A 15,662-nucleotide genomic window follows, 5' to 3' on the forward strand; every position below is an offset into this window, starting at 1 on the left:
CTTCCAAACATGAATTAGCATAAGTGCCAAGGCCTCCGCCCTTTCCACTGCATAAAACCCTCTGATCTTCCCCTCAGAAAATGTGTCTGCTGCTGCACACACTACTTCCTTTGCCTGGAAAGTAACTAAGCTCAAGGCCTCCTTTGTTGACACTGTAGTCCCTGGTTTTCCATGAATAGTCCCAACAGGAGGCAGAAGTGAAAGAACACAGGCATCTTTGCCTTCCTCTTAGGTCCTCACTCTCTTCCTCTAAAGTGCTTCTTTTTATGAGAGAGGACTTCCCCTGTGTCATTGTTCCTGGGGGCACTAAGCCACATGGTCTAACGTTGGTGGCAGGCGGGATGCACGGAGAGAAACCAGCTTCGTCATGAGAACACCTATTGAAAACTAATTTTAATTTATTCTTCCCATTACACACCTGCATCAAGAAGGAACAGTCTCATACAGATGGCCTATAGGCACATGAAAAGATTCTCAACATCACTAATTATTAAAGAAATGCAAATCAAAACTACAATGAGGTATCACCTTCATACAGGTCAGCACGGCCACCATTAAAAATCCTACAAACGACCAAAACTAGAAAGGGTGTGGAGAAAAGGGAATCCTCCTACACTGTCGATGGGAATGCAAGTTGATGCAGCCACTACGGAAAACAGTATAGAGGTTCCTCAAAAAACTAGAAATAGAGTTGCCATATGATCCTGCAGTCCTGGGTATATATCCAAAGAAAACTATAATTCAAAAAGATTCATGCACCCCAGTGTTCACTATTGACAATAGCCAAGACATAGAAACAACCCAAATGAATGAATAAGGAAGACGTGGTACATATATACAGTGGAACATGATTCAGCCATAAAAAAGAACAAAATAATGCCACTTGGAACAACATGGATAGACCTAGAGATTATCATACTAAGTGAAGTAAATCAGAAAAAGAAATACCATATGATATCACTTATGTGTGGAATTTAAATATAAACAAATGAACTTATCTATGAAAGAGAAACAGACTCACAAACATAGAGAACAGACTTGTGATTGCCAAGGGGGAGGGGGCAGGGGAGAAATGGATTAGAAGTTTGGGATTAGCAGATGCAAGCTATCATACAGAGAAGGGATAGACAACAAGGCCCTACTGTACAGCACAGGGAATTCAATATCCTGTGATAAACTATACAGAAAAGAAGATGAAAAAGCAGGTGTGTGTATAAACACACACACATATATATACCTGGATCACTCTGCTGTACACTAGAAATTAATACCACACTGTAAATCAACTATACTTCAGTAAAATTTTTAAGTGAATAAACATCCAGTTTAATCTGGTAGGCAACAAGATTAAGGCGATTTTACTTATTAGATTGTACACTGATAATTTTTTAGAAACACACACATATAATGTGTAGCATGTACTAGGTACTTTTTTAAGAGATTGACTCTATTCTTCTGCCCTATGCGATGCCTCATGTGCTTAGTCATGTCCAGCTCTTTTCGACCCCATGGACTGCAGGCTGCCAGGCTCCTCTCCTGGAGCCTGGAGTCCATGGAGATTCTCCAAGGAAGAATACTGGAGTGGGTTGCCATGCCCTCCTCCAGGGTCCTATGTGGTAGTACTATTATAATTACTATTGTAATTATTATAATTGCAATGGTAATTAGTATCCTCATTTTATAGAAGAGGGAATTGAAGACAAGAACAAATAGATTACCCTGTCCAAGATTACAAGGTGAACTGTGGATGAGCCAGGATTCAAGTCTAAACAATTTGGTGCCTCTGAAACTCACACACGACTGACACTGTTCCGCCACTGGGTGTCAGCACACCAAACTGAAGGGGCTGCAGTCTTCAGGAAGACAAGGACAGCACTCACTGAGGGCCTTCTAGATGCAAAACACTTACACGGACATTTCCTAATTTAATCTGAGAGATGAACAAACTTCTTAGAGGACAGAATGTGCAACATTTAGTTAACGGAGTAACTAATTTTCATGAGAGGTGGGTTTGTTCTTTTTTTTTTTTAATTGTAAAAATAACGGTAGACAAGTTAAGAGGATCAGTCCCTAGATTCTTCATTAATTAAGGGCTTTTTCCAGCTGTCTGCACCTTATCACCCAATGAAACCATTATTAGAAAGACCTCAGGGAAGAGACCACACAGTGTGTACTCACCCTCTGCAAAAATCAGCCAGAGACAAGCATCTGCTATAAAATTATCTGGTTTAATCACTATCAACATCAGAACTGTAGTACATTAAAGTACAAAACCTGTATGTACAATTACACATGCAAAGAAATGTTCTTTGTGAGGAGCAATTTTCAACAAATCTGACAAACAGCAAGAGTCATTCCTACTGGGGGTTTGAAAGGAGAAATGGAAATTTCCAAGAGGGTCCCCTCCTCCCTCGGGCTCCTCTGACCCTCTGAACATCAATTTGCAAAGGCCTGAGGGAGGAAGGGAAGTATTAACAATCTCAGACACTGGATCCTCTTCTTATGCAAGGGGTGAATTTTTAGGGAACATTTTCCGTCCTTTATTACACCGATGTTCCATCCATTTGCATCATTAGGTTCGGTAGTTACCATGACAATATGATGCCTACAGCAATCTAACTTGATAGCCAGATGCCAGAATGTGAAAAAATAGGACCAGCTAAGAAAGTGAGAGAAATATAATTAATCTGAACCACATTAAAAAAAAAAAAAAAAATGTGCACAAACCAAAACCAAGAAGGAAACTGCCGAAATGTCACCCAAGAGAGAATGATGACAGGAAACAATGATCGAGTTTCCAAGATTCAAAAATCCTTTGCTAACTCGAGCCATGAATTGGTCTGTAACTAAGGCTGTGGAAGGAGTCAAAGTTAATCTAGAATATTGCTCTGAGTGCCTCTCCCCCAGTAATTGCTGCTGCAGAGTCCAGCGCTGTTATCTTCGATTCCCGCAGAGGAATTCTTAAGCCCTGATTTTTCCAAGGATCTACAGCCACGTCCTTAATGCTGCCGCCATGGCATTCCACTCCCCTCCAGACTGATGATATACCCAGCTTTTCCACCTGAAGAAGTCATTTCCACCATCACTGTGAAGCTTATCTTAAGAGATTGAACTGAGCTGTGTCCTGGGAGACCCTGTCTCCTTGCTTCCTCCATACCCCGTGGAAGCAACTGGCTAGCACAACCGTCTTTGGGGCCCAAATATGGCAGAGGGGCTGGGAAATTAAGAAACAAGAACAACATAACAGTTGTGCTTCAGGGAGACGAGCCTGGGATGGGTGGTCCTTCTCATCATGACTGGGTTGGATAGCGGCGCTGAGCTAGGCGATTCGGCCGGTTCAGGCTGGTAACCGTGGAGAGCTGGAAAAAGACAAGCACAGCACGAGGTTATAACCCCAAGCATGACTCTGCTGAGGGCTGACTGGCTGGATTGAGCTTAGGCATCCTGAAAGTCTAGAACCCTTCAGGAGCATTTGGCTTCCCATGTGGTATTCTCATTATTCAATTTCACACAACACCTTTACCTCTTAAATAAGGAGAAAGAAATTTGATTTTATGAAGAAGAGAAGCCAATAACACATCCGAGCAAGCAGTCTGCCTCAGATCATGCAGAAGCAGGGAGTTTAGTTTCAACCAAAGTTTGCAATGATCCCCTCACCCTCAGGACACTGCTCTGGTGCAACCACACAACACCGACACAAATTGTCTCTCTTGAGTCTTAAGACCTATGAAAGGTCAAGAGCAATATTAATAATAGTGACACTGACTGAGCATTTTCAGACTGCCTGATTTAATCCTCATAACTATCCAGTGAGGTAGTTACTACTAACCCTATTATACAGACGCAGAAACTGAGACTTACAGAGGTTAGTCATTGCTAAAGAACTCAGGCATAGTAAGTGGTTATCAGTAAGTTATAAACCAGGGTCTCCTTCACTCAGAACCCATGCTCCAAACCCCTCCTCCCTCAGGACTTCCTTACCTGGGGAACCTGAGATGGGTTGTAGAGAGGAACACTCCCTTTCACAGAGGGTGGGGGAAGCAGAACACCAGCGTTGAAGCAGAGCTCAGTGGAAACACCCTGTGATGGAAAATAATAGAAAATCCTCTTAGTCACCACTTCCTGGATTCTAGACTGTCAGGGGCTTCCCTGAGAATCAACTTTGGTCAAGAGATGCAGTCCCTGCTGATGCAGTGGATGGGAACCCACCTGCCAATGCAGGGGACACAGGTTCCATCCCTGGTCCAGGAAGATTTCACAGCAACTAAGCCTGTGCACCACATCGACTGAGCCTACATGCCTAGAGCCTGTGCTCTGCAAGAAGGGAAGCCACTGCGATGAGAAGCCCATGCACTACAACCAGAGAGGAGCCCCACTCACTACAACTAGAGAAAAGCCCACAGAGCAGCAAAGACCCAGCGTAGTCAAAATAAACAAATAATAAATAAATTTTAAAAAATTTAAAAGAAAGATGCAAATGTGATACAGCTCAGGGAATCCTGAGTAAAAAAACAGTTCCAGTGGGCACAGCCACCCCCAGAGCCTGGGGGAGCTTTGCAGAGGCTCAGGTGCTGCTGTGTGAGAAGAAAAGGCCACAAAAAACATACTAATAGCATCATAAAAAGTAATCTCATATTCCTTGAAAAGCCTAAAATACTACAAGAGTGCCGTAACCAGGCCCCAAGAAATAAAATTGTTTTCCTAGCAACTGGCATGAAATCCATACTGGACAATTCGTCAAGGCTTTATCACAATCCTTGCAAGGGATACTGGTGAACTCTAGCTCCTACTGGGGACAGGGAAAGAGGACATTCCCTTTTTTCATTTCATTTGTTTGTCTTTTTGGCTGTGCCTTGTGACATGTGGGATCTTGGATCCTCAACCAGGGATTGAACCTGTGCCCCCTGCACTGGACCCACAGAGTCTTAACCACTGGACTCCCAGGAAGTCCCGAGGCCGCTCTCTAGACATCACATAAGGAAGCAGTGGTGGGCTAACTCGTGTTCCTGCCCCAGACTTCTTGTCTTGAAGTCCTAACCCAGAGACCTCAGAATGCATTCAGAGACAGGGTCTTTAAAGAGGTGATTAACTACTGCACAGCTCAGAGAACTGTATTTGGTGCTCCATGGTGACCTAAACGGGAAGGAAATTCAAAAAAAGAACAGATATAGGTATACTTATGGCTGATTCACATTGCTTACAGCAGAAACCAACACAACATTGTAAAGCTATTCAGGCAAGAATAATGGAATGGGTGGCCATTCCCTTCTCCAGGGGATCTTCCTGACCGAGGGACCAAACCCTTCTCTCCTGCATTGTAGGCAGATTCTTTACAATCTGAGCCACCAGAGAAGCCCCATACTCAACAGAAATTAATTTTTTTTTTAAAAGGTGATTAGAATGGGCCCTAACCCATTATGACCGGTATTCTTGTAAGGGGAAATTTGGACATAGACACACACCAGGGAAAGACCACATAAAGATGCAGGGAGAACATGGCCATCTATAAGCCAAGGAGAAACCTACTCTGCGGACACCTCCATCTCAGCTCTCCAGCCTCCAGAACTGTGAGGAGATACTCATCTGGTGTTTAAACGGCACAGTCTATGACACCTTGTTCTGGCAGCCCTAGCAAACCACTACAGAAGCTTTCTCCATACTCTCCACGAGTCAGGCCCTCACGGGGCAGCACCTCCAGCCCCCATGAAAGTTCAGTTCACACACAGGTGGGCTGCTCACCTCAGGTCCCGACAAGCCTCCACTCCCCGGGCCCTCAGCTGTCCCCACACCAGACACTGACCCTCGGACTTCATCTCCACCTAGGAAGCAATGAGTCAGGGGTGTTCCAACTACTCAGGACAGAGGAGTCCCCACTCCCAGAAGGCTCCCCACCAAACCCTGGAAACTGCAGAGAGGACCACAGCGGGCCCAGAGGACAGGAGGTTGGCATACCTGTGTCCCTGGAGAAGGCACTGGCACCCAGCAGAGACTGGGGATCTGGGGAAGGTGTCAGTGAGAGGCTTGGGCTGGGCTGAGGTAGAGACGCTGCCCTGGGCATCTCCTGCTTAGTGGAGAAAGGAGGGTGGCGCTGATGGTTCCACACGTCCATGCCACCTGCTTGCATTCCTGCAGCACCCACATGGCGGCCTCCACCCTCTACCAGGGCTGGCCTCCTCTCCACCACACTCCATTGTCTTCATACCACTCCTCTGCTCAATAAGCCAAGTCACTGCCGGCTCTCGAAAGTTAAAATTCTACATCCTAACTTTTAAGGCCTTTCGTCATCTGCCTCTCCCCTCACTGGACCAATCTGTCTCCCACAACCTCCCATCACAAAACCAGTTTCATCCAGACCAGGGTGGAGAGGCCAGCTCCAGGCCCTCCTGGAGTTGAGGAAACTTCCTCAGAAGGGGCCACAGAAGAGGGAGCTTCCCTGTCCAGCCCCCCCCACAACCTTCCGCCCGAGGTCACCTCAGAGTCCGGGCTGTCAGACGAATCTTCTTCTCCAGAGGGGGATGCGTTGTGGGTGGGCTTTGAGCGGAACCAGCTGAACCAGCCAAACCCTGAGCTCTGGAAGAGAGAGGGGGAGTTCTGTGGTCTGTAGGGTGGAGATTAACTCCCCCTCACCATGACGGTGGTGAGACAGGAGAGGAGGGGACCCCACAAGAGCCCGGCTCCCCAGCGCTGCACCACCATCTGGAAGAAAAGACCCCTCCACCTTTGTGTTCTCCTTCACGTTTCCGAGCTTTTCTCTCTGGACGGTATTTTGGGAAGATTTTTTATCTGCCTTCTCGGAGGACTCCTCCTCATCTTCCTTGACTGATACGATGGAACTCTCAGAAATACTTCGAGCTCTGGGAATCAGTGGCACCTGGAATTAGACGAAAGAGAAGTAACATCTTTATAGCACTTGACAGGTTACAAAGGCACATTTACATATACTCCCTCACCTGACCTACTCGATAAATCAGCAGGGATAGCCTTACATGGACGGAGGAGCCTGGTGGGCTGCAATCCATGGGGTCACTAAGAGTCAGACACGACTGAGCAACTTCACTTTCACTTTTCACTTTCACGCACTGGAGAAGGAAATGGCAACCCATGCCAGTGTTCTTGCCTGGAGAATCCCAGGGACGGCGGGGCCTGGTGAGCTGCCGTCTATGGGGTCGCACAGAGTCGGACACGACTGATGCAACTTAGCAGCAGCAGCAGCAGCAGCCTTACAGGATCTAATATGACTGAAGGGAAACCACGATTTAGCCACGAGGAATAACTTGCTGAACTTCTCAGGACAAGGGCAGAGCCCAGTCTCCATCTTCAGATTATCCTTAATCCTACAGGGTTTTGGCCACTGTGCTACTAGTCCCCAAGAGCATGGGATTTCCAGAACTATGCCAAGGCCGGGAGCAGGGGTATGGAATGCTTCTACTGGAGACGAAGAGAGCCAGGAAACACCCTTCAGGGAACCCCTAAATGCAAAGATCAGGGAAGGTGACAACCACTGAATCTAACTTATCCCATACCTCACTTCCTAGCTGACTTGCTCAAGATGAACTGTGAGCAACTGTACGGGGGGGAGTAAAATACACCCACATCCCTTTGTATTAATTGTGTGTGTGGTAGAATATATCAGGTTGCCCAAAAGGTTTGCTCAGGTTTGTCTGTAACATCTTATGGAAAAATCCAAATGAATGTTTTGGCCAACCCAATACATTTCATAAAATTTACACATTTAACCTCTTAAAGTGTACAGTTCAGTGTATTAGAATATTCATGATGTTGCATAACCATCACCGCTTTCCATTTTCAGAAATTTTCATTAACCTCAACAGAAACTCTGTTCCCATTAACACTAACTCCCCATTTTTCCTTCTTCCCTCTGGCCCCTGAGAACCTCTACGCTTTCTGTCTCTATGAGTTTGCCAGAAACTAGACGCCTTGTATAAGTGGAATCATACGGTATTTGTCCTTCTGTGTTGTATTTACAATTTGCACTCTCAGAAAAAGATAATTGGTATAACCTTTAGAAAAAACACTTTGGCAAATACAGAAAAAGTTTCATTTTTTGTTCTAATGAGTATAGAACTTACTGTGTACCAAGTAGTATTCTGAGCATTTTATATACAGCGAGTCATTTAAACCTTACAACTATCTTGTTAGTAGGTATTGTTATTATCATCCCATTTAACAAATGAGAAAACTAACACACAGCAAAGTTAAGCAAGCTGTATAAGGTCACACAGCTAGTTAAGGGCAGAGCAAGGATTCAAACCCAAGCTGTCTGACTTTCCTTCTAGGAATTTCTCTCCTAACTGAGTAATTTAAGAAATACACAAGGGCTTATATATTAGAATGTCCATCACTGTGTTTTACATATTGAAGGGAAGGGAGAAGTAAGGAGAAAGAGTAGAAAAGAAAAGGGAGAGAGAGACACTTGAAGTGTTTAACAAAGTAGTAAAGACGAATTAAAATCCGAGCTCCTTCCAGGGCCTACCAGGCCCTCTATGATCCTGCCTTTCTCTGTCTCTCTCGTCTGGCTTCTTAGCCCTCTCAACTTTTTTTTTTTCTTTTTTTACTTTTTTGACCACACTGAACAGCTTGCAGGATCTTAGTTCCCCAACCAGGGACTGACCCCAAGCCCTCAATAATGAAAGTGCAAAGTCCTAACCACTGGACCACCACTCTCTAGATACAGCCCATACTCTCCCTCAGTTGTACCAGGTCATCTTATTACAGGGTCTTTGCTCTTGCTATGCCCTCTGCCTTGAACACTTGTTCCCTGAATACTCACCTGGCTCATGTCCACCATCCATGCTGAGCTCAGAGACGCACTCCCTCCCACACCGTCTAAAGGAACATCCCTCAAGCATACAGTGCTGTATTTGCAGTTGCCTCTACTGAACAGAAACCCCATGAAATTAGGCTTTGTCTAGTTCCCTACGTATCCCCACCCTCGATAACAGGACCAGGGACACTGCAGGATCTCCGTATTTGTGAATGAATAAACGCATGAGCAATGATGTGAATTTATCATACCAATTCTAAAAATCATATTTAAGAATGACATGGAAAATCTCATTTTATAGTATTAAAAATAGAAAATGAAGCTTCATCTACATATGTTCTCAACCATTTAAAAACACATGTATGTGTATATATATATATATACACATTTAGGCACGTGGGCTAAGTCCCTTCAGTCATGTCTGAATTTTTGCGACCCTATGGACTGTAGCCTGCCAGGCTCCTCTGTCCATTGAATTTTCTAGGCAAGAATACTGGAGTGAGTTGCCATGCCCTCCTCCAGGCATCTTCCCAACCTGGGGATCTTCCCAACCCAGTGATCAAATACACATTTTTTATGTCTCCTGCATTGGCAGGCACGTTCTTTAGCACTAGCACCACTGGGAAGCCCATCAGATCAGATCAGATCAGATCAGTCGCTCAGTCGTGTCCAACTCTTTGCGACCCCATGAATCGCAGCACTCCAGGCTTCCCTGTCCATCACCAACTCCCGGAGTTCACTCAGACTCACGGCCATCGAGTCAGTGATGCCATCCAGCCATCTCATCCTCTGTCGTCCCCTTCTCCTCCTGCCCCCAATCCCTCCCAGCATCAGAGTCTTTTCCAATGAGTCAGCTCTTCGCATGAGGTGGCCAAAGTACTGGAGTCTCAGCTTTAGCATCATTCCTTCCAAAGAAATCCCAGGGCTGATCTCCTTCAGAATGGACTGGTTGGATCTCCTTGCAGTCCAAGGGACTCTCAAGAGTCTTCTCCAACACCACAGTTCAAAAGCACCAATTCTTCGGCGCTCAGCTTTCTTCACAGTCCAACTCTCACATCCATACATGACCACAGGGAAAACCATAGCCTTGACTAGACAGACCTTTGTTGGCAAAGTAATGTCTCTGCTTTTGAATATGCTATCTAGGTTGGACATAACTTTCCTTACAAGCAGTAAGCGTCTTTTAATTTCATGGCTGCAATCACCATCTGCAGTGATTTTGGAGCCCAAAAAAATAAAGTCTGACATGGTTTCCACTGTCTCCCCATCTATTTCCCATGAAGTGATGGGACCAGATGCCATGATCTTCATTTTCTGAATGTTGAGCTTTAAGTCAACTTTTTCACTCTCCTCTTTCACTTTCATCAAGAGGCTTTTGAGTTCCTCTTCACTTTCTGCCATAAGGGTGGTGTCATCTGCATATCTGAGGTTATTGATATTTCTCCTGGCAATCTTGATTCCAGCTTGTGTTTCTTCCAGTCCAGCATTTCTCATGATGTACTCTGCATATAAGTTAAATAAACAGGGTGACAATATACAGCCTTGACATCCTCCTTTTCCTATTTGGAACCAGTCTGTTGTTCCATGTCCAGTTCTAACTGTTGCTTCCTGACCTGCATACAAATTTCTCAAGAGGCAGATCAGGTGGTCGGGTATTCCCATCTCTTTCAGAATTTTCCACAGTTTATTGTGATCCACACAGTCAAAGGCTTTGGCATAGTCAATAAAGCAGAAATAGATGGTTTTCTGGAACTCTTTTGCTTTTTCCATGATCTAGTGGATGTTGGCAATTTGATGTCTGGTTCCTCTGCCTTTTCTAAAACCAGCTTGAACATCAGGAAGTTCACGGTTCACATATTGCTGGAGCCTGGCTTGGAGAATTTTGAGCATTCTTTACTGGCATGTGAGATGAGTGCAATTGTGCGGTAGTACCATTGCCTTTTTTTGGGATTGGAACGAAAACTAACATATACACATCTATATATACACCCATATAGATGGTCTCCTTCACTTTTTGAAAGTTTGTATCATACAACTTTGCTTTTACCAAAGACTGACATTAGTACCTATTTTCACTAACAAACAACCAAAAAAATCCAAAGAGGACTTTCAGTTTTACCAAAAAAGTTAGAAAGTGAAAAAAGCATTCAGCGTTTGTTTTGTAGGAGCCATTTTAGAGGCAGCTTGTATCCCAAGCAGCAAGACTGGCCCCACTAAGCTCCTTTACCGGAATCTACACTCAGCATCTCACGTGGCTTTGAACCGCATCTCTGAGCATCTGCGCTTCATCTCGATTCATTTTGTGCATTGTTAGCAAGATGTGTACTGAGGTAACTGCTTCTTCCCTTCACATCACTGAGACTTACAAAAGGTTTCATAGGAAGGCTCTGCTTTTAGATAGCATGAGAAATGTGTACATAGAAAAAATATAGGAAGAAAATAGACTATTTGGCTATGTGATTCTGAGTGATGGCTGTTTGACACTTTATATGACATTTTCTCTTTGTTTTTCAGATTTTATATAACAATAAAGCACTAATTTAGGGGAAAAAACAAGTTTTAAGGTCTGTAGCTTAGTTACTACTCAAGATAGTTCTATGACATCACTTCCAACCAGAAAAGCTAGAGAGAATCTTAAATCTGGACCAGCAATGCCTGTTACTAGTGGAGGGATTCATTCATTCAACAGCTGAATAGATGATTAACTAGACATGGTTACCTCCAAGACCTGAAGAGAAAAGACACAGCTGCCATAGGTCCTTCTCAGAAATAGAGCAAGGTAAAAATGTTAAAGATAGAAATATCAAGAGTCTTCCCTGATGGCGCAGAGCACAGCAAGTGTTCAGTGCATCAGTAAGAAGAGGGCATTGGAGGGGGCTGATGTGCGAGACCAGAGGTAAACCCAGTCCTGCCCCCACGGACACAGGTTGGCAGGAGTGAAATGAACAAGAACGAGTCTCCTCTCCACCTCTCAGGATCTGGTGTAGAAACAAACAAGGGGCAATGTGGAAAGAAGGGCTGGTGCAGGGCACAGGAAGGTGCCTGCATGTGGCTGAGCAACTGGGGCAGCTGGAGGGAATCCACAGCTCAGAGTGGGTGCTGTCATCTGGGGACTCTGTCCTCTCACCTGGGGTCTGGAAATAGCCTTCTGCCCATCAGGATGCTGAAGGGTTTCTGGAGACACTGAGAAATCACAACAGAAATCAAGATGTGAACTTGGGTCTTTCTCTTCTATCCACAGTCAGCTTTCCTAATTGCCAAATGGCTGGAGCTCTGGGCACATAGCCCCCAGTGGATCAGAATAAATATGAGGTCCATTTGCACAAGCCTCTCAATTCCGGCCACCCCAGAACATGCCACTCACCCAACCTCCACCCCAAACCAAGATCATTCCATGGGAACCCTGGAAATGAAAGCCACGTCAGGCTGGATCACAGGGATCCTCCCAGGCTTCCCCTATGTGTGAGCCTCCCATCTTGGATAGGACCTTGTCTTAGAAGGTCTAAGATCTGACCCTTCTCTTTGGCTTCCAGCACTTTCCTGGCATCACTCAGCAGTGCTCACCCACATTCGGCCCCTGTTGTCCAAGACCTGATGGACAGAAGCACGAGCCTCTGCCCGCAGCCCCTGACACAGCTGACTTCAGAAAGAGGACTTGGCCTAAACTGCAGCCAGAGGCACAGTGGCACTGTCTGGCCTTCTACCGCCTCTCTCCCGGAGACTACGGAATCCAAAGGGAGCGCGCAGTGGCTGCTGGAGGCTGTGCTGTGTTTATCCCAGCAGAGAGCGGGGCTGGAATGGGAAAGAGCCATCTCCCTCAGATGAACGCGAAGCTACCAGCCCAGGTCTGACACCCGGAAGCCCTCAATCACATGCGCACCCACCACCCAGGGCTTCACAAGCTCCCACCCCACACCTCACACTGGCCCCCGCACCGCCCTCCTCTGCTTGCTCCCCTCCACACCTCCCCACCCAAGGCTCGCTGCCTTCCTGGCAGCTCTTACCAGGGGGCAGGTGGATCTGCTGGGCTTCCTCCCAGGCTGTTCCTCCGGGAGCCCCTGTCACTGCCATGCTGCCACTGGTCCCCAGAAGATGGGTCTCAGGAACCGAGTAGAGAGGCACTGGGACCCCCATCTGCCCAGAACCGCCACCTGTTGGGTAGGAGCGGGGCTGCTGTGGGCTGAGCTGGGCTGGGCCCGACTGCTCCAGAGTTGGCCACAGAGCAGAGCGGTCACCATAGGCTTCTGAGTTGCCTTGAGGTCCAGAAAGATCTTGATAGAAAGTGTTTTCTAAGGACACAAGACAAAGAAGAAGAGGTGAGACCTGTAATGTGGCCTTTGTGTGGACTAAACACCAGGAACAAGCCTGCTCTTTGGAAAGCAGTGACGAGGACAGGCCAGTTGACGTGGCCACCATCGATGTGACGAGTATCACACGGCAGCGATTGTAACACCTCCACTGCTTATGACTTAGAGTGTTCAAAACTATCTCCCTTATAGCTTGCATGATCTCTGAGCTTTTTAAACCCGGGGGTCGGGATGGCAGAAATGACCATTTAGTCTAACTCCACACTTTTTAGCTTTTGGATAAACTTTTTTGTGGATTTAACTAATGGACTGGGGTACTTGGAATTTAGAAAGTTTCAATGTAAAACCCAAATCAGACTACAGAAATGATGGCTTTGTTTTGAAAGATAAGAGCTTTGGCCCAGGAAGGGGACTTGGTGACATTCTTTCTGGCTCCACTGTGTTGCTGACGAGACAGACCAAGGCGTGGACTGTGGACATGGACAATGGTTGGCCCAAATTATGGGACTAGTGAGGTCGGCTGACCTACCCGCTTGATAGGGTGACAGGAGACACGGCTGTTTCCCAGGGGAAGTGACCACTCAGGAGCACCCAGCCTGCTCTCCTGCATCCCTCTCCCCTCACCGATTCTGGGGCACAGCAGCAAAGCTGGGAAACAGAGACCAAGGCCTGCCCATACTTGCTATCCCCTTAATCATTCCTAAAGGAGGTACAAAAGCCTGGGAACCAGCTGGAAGCAAAGCCGTGAGACCCTGTCCTCACCCCACCAGTGAGTGCTATTTGGGAAACAGCATGGAGTTAACTGGGATAATAATGTCTGCCCAGCCCAACAACTGAAGCATCCTAAGGGAAAAGAAGGGATCTGTTGAAAACATTTTGAAGCCTATTTCACGTGTGCGGCAGCTGATGCTCAAACGCCATAAGCACTTCCAATGTACCCACCGCTAACATGAAATACAGATGATCCGCCACCTCAGGCATCAAGAAATGCATCCACCTGGGGAGATGGTACTGACACAAGTGAAGCAACTATATAACAGCACAGCAACAACAAGATTAAAGCCTGAATGTGAAACAAAACCTCTAACAAAGCAGAAACAGAAGGGAAGGCTGTGGCCGGTGGGGCTGTGCAGAGAGAAGCCTGGACCACAGGTCAGACTGACACGGGCGAGGAAGGCACTCCAGGCAAGGAAGGGGAAAAGTTTTTTGTTAGGTTATCTCCTATAATCAGATCCCAAGAGTCAGTTATTTACACACTCAGTTCATTAGTTTAGGTACCTGGAGTTTTTCTGGCTTCCGAAATAACCACTTGAGCAGACTGAGGACGGCCAATGTCTCCTGCTTCCTTTTGCTATTAAGATAAAGTAAAATCCTCTTAGGTGACACAAAGGAAAACAAAAACAAGGAAACATGATTTGAAATGAAGTCAAGACACTTCAGCAGTGATGAGGTAAGGGAGCCTCAGGTGAGTGTGGGGGCTGTGAGGGGTTGGGAGCCCACGGGTCTTCCTACCTCCCGACTCTGCTCGGAGACAGCAGGCAGAGGCCAGGGCATCCTCCTCTCCCAGAGGAAGGGGCAAGAGGAGGGAACTAAACCACAGGCCCCAGGGCCCACAGCACACAGGGGAAGCAAGGGCCGCATGTGTCTAAAAAAAAAAAAAAAAAAAAAATCCACCTGCCCCTTTCTCAGAGACAGAGGAAGAAAGGAAATGGAGGAGGCCCTGTTCCAATTACTATGACAATTACTACCAGCCGCTTTTGCAATTGTCAGAACAAAAAAAAAAAAAAAAGGAAAGGTCCGGAAGTCTTTTCAGCATTTGCCCTACATTACATGAAAGTGACACCGGGCCACAGTGAGCCACTGTTCCTCACAGAGAGAGACGGGAGCTTTGATGGTCATAACATGTATTTTCCGGGACCTCGGAGAAGGGTGGCCGGGTGACTCGGGAGAGGGTCCCACCGTCACACAGGGGAACACAGGAAAATGTCTCCACCCGGGAGGGGAGCGCGTTAGCGGAGGGGGCTGGGTGGGGGTGGGGGGAGGGTGTGGAAGCTGAGTGCTACCCCTCCCCCATCAGGCTGTGCTTCCTTGGGGACAGAGGACACCGCGGCCCTCCATGGTGTTGGGGACTTGCCGAGGTCAGTGCCTACCTACCCTGTGTCTAGAAGAGCCAAGAGGGGAGCAGAGACCCACCCCGCTGACCGTCCCCCCTCACCTGCAGCTCCCTGTGATGCCCCCGAAGGTGCACCAGCCAGTCCGGCTCCAGGTCCCTGTCTCCTCGGTGGCGGCGGCGTTCTAAAACCAGAGGATCTGACAGCTTCAGTCTCTCTGCCAGCTGTGCCCGGTTTCCAGATGGTAAGAGAGGGAAAAGGAGGGAGAAAAGTAGGAGAAATGGACCATGAGGAGAAGCAGTAAGAAAAAAGAAGATAGGAAGCCTTTGCTCACTTGTAAATCAGATTACAAAGAACTGCCGAATAGCAAATTCAGCAGATACCTTCCTCAAATCGCAACATAAACAGTTAAACCATCCTGGTGTTAGATACTAAATAAAATATGAGGAGAAACTGCTA

General features: G+C 46.6%; 1 protein-coding gene across 7 annotated transcripts in view; it reads right to left on the reverse strand.

Annotated features, from left to right (window-relative positions):
• Nucleotides 1-2,209: 2,209 nt before the first annotated feature.
• The window catches only part of SEC16B (SEC16 homolog B, endoplasmic reticulum export factor), a 65,408-nt gene continuing 51,955 nt past the window's right edge, over nucleotides 2,210-15,662 (reverse strand). For 6 of the 7 annotated variants that reach the window (XM_015475127.3, XM_015475123.3, NM_206971.3 and 3 more), the window contains 10 exons: nucleotides 15,308-15,427; nucleotides 14,371-14,443; nucleotides 12,790-13,074; nucleotides 11,913-11,968; nucleotides 6,719-6,871; nucleotides 6,472-6,570; nucleotides 5,953-6,061; nucleotides 5,740-5,819; nucleotides 3,982-4,080; nucleotides 2,210-3,359 (listed from right to left, as the gene is read on the reverse strand). In XM_015475127.3, coding sequence (XP_015330613.2) covers nucleotides 3,291-3,359; nucleotides 3,982-4,080; nucleotides 5,740-5,819; nucleotides 5,953-6,061; nucleotides 6,472-6,570; nucleotides 6,719-6,871; nucleotides 11,913-11,968; nucleotides 12,790-13,074; nucleotides 14,371-14,443; nucleotides 15,308-15,427 — 1,143 coding nt within the window. In that variant the 3' untranslated portion in view covers nucleotides 2,210-3,290. The remainder of the gene's footprint in view (nucleotides 3,360-3,981; nucleotides 4,081-5,739; nucleotides 5,820-5,952; nucleotides 6,062-6,471; nucleotides 6,571-6,718; nucleotides 6,872-11,912; nucleotides 11,969-12,789; nucleotides 13,075-14,370; nucleotides 14,444-15,307; nucleotides 15,428-15,662) is intronic. The other variant, XM_015475126.3, reaches the window with a different exon arrangement.

Source organism: Bos taurus, chromosome 16, assembly GCF_002263795.3.
Source record: "Bos taurus isolate L1 Dominette 01449 registration number 42190680 breed Hereford chromosome 16, ARS-UCD2.0, whole genome shotgun sequence".
In the NCBI taxonomy this organism is placed as follows: Eukaryota; Metazoa; Chordata; class Mammalia; order Artiodactyla; family Bovidae; genus Bos; species Bos taurus.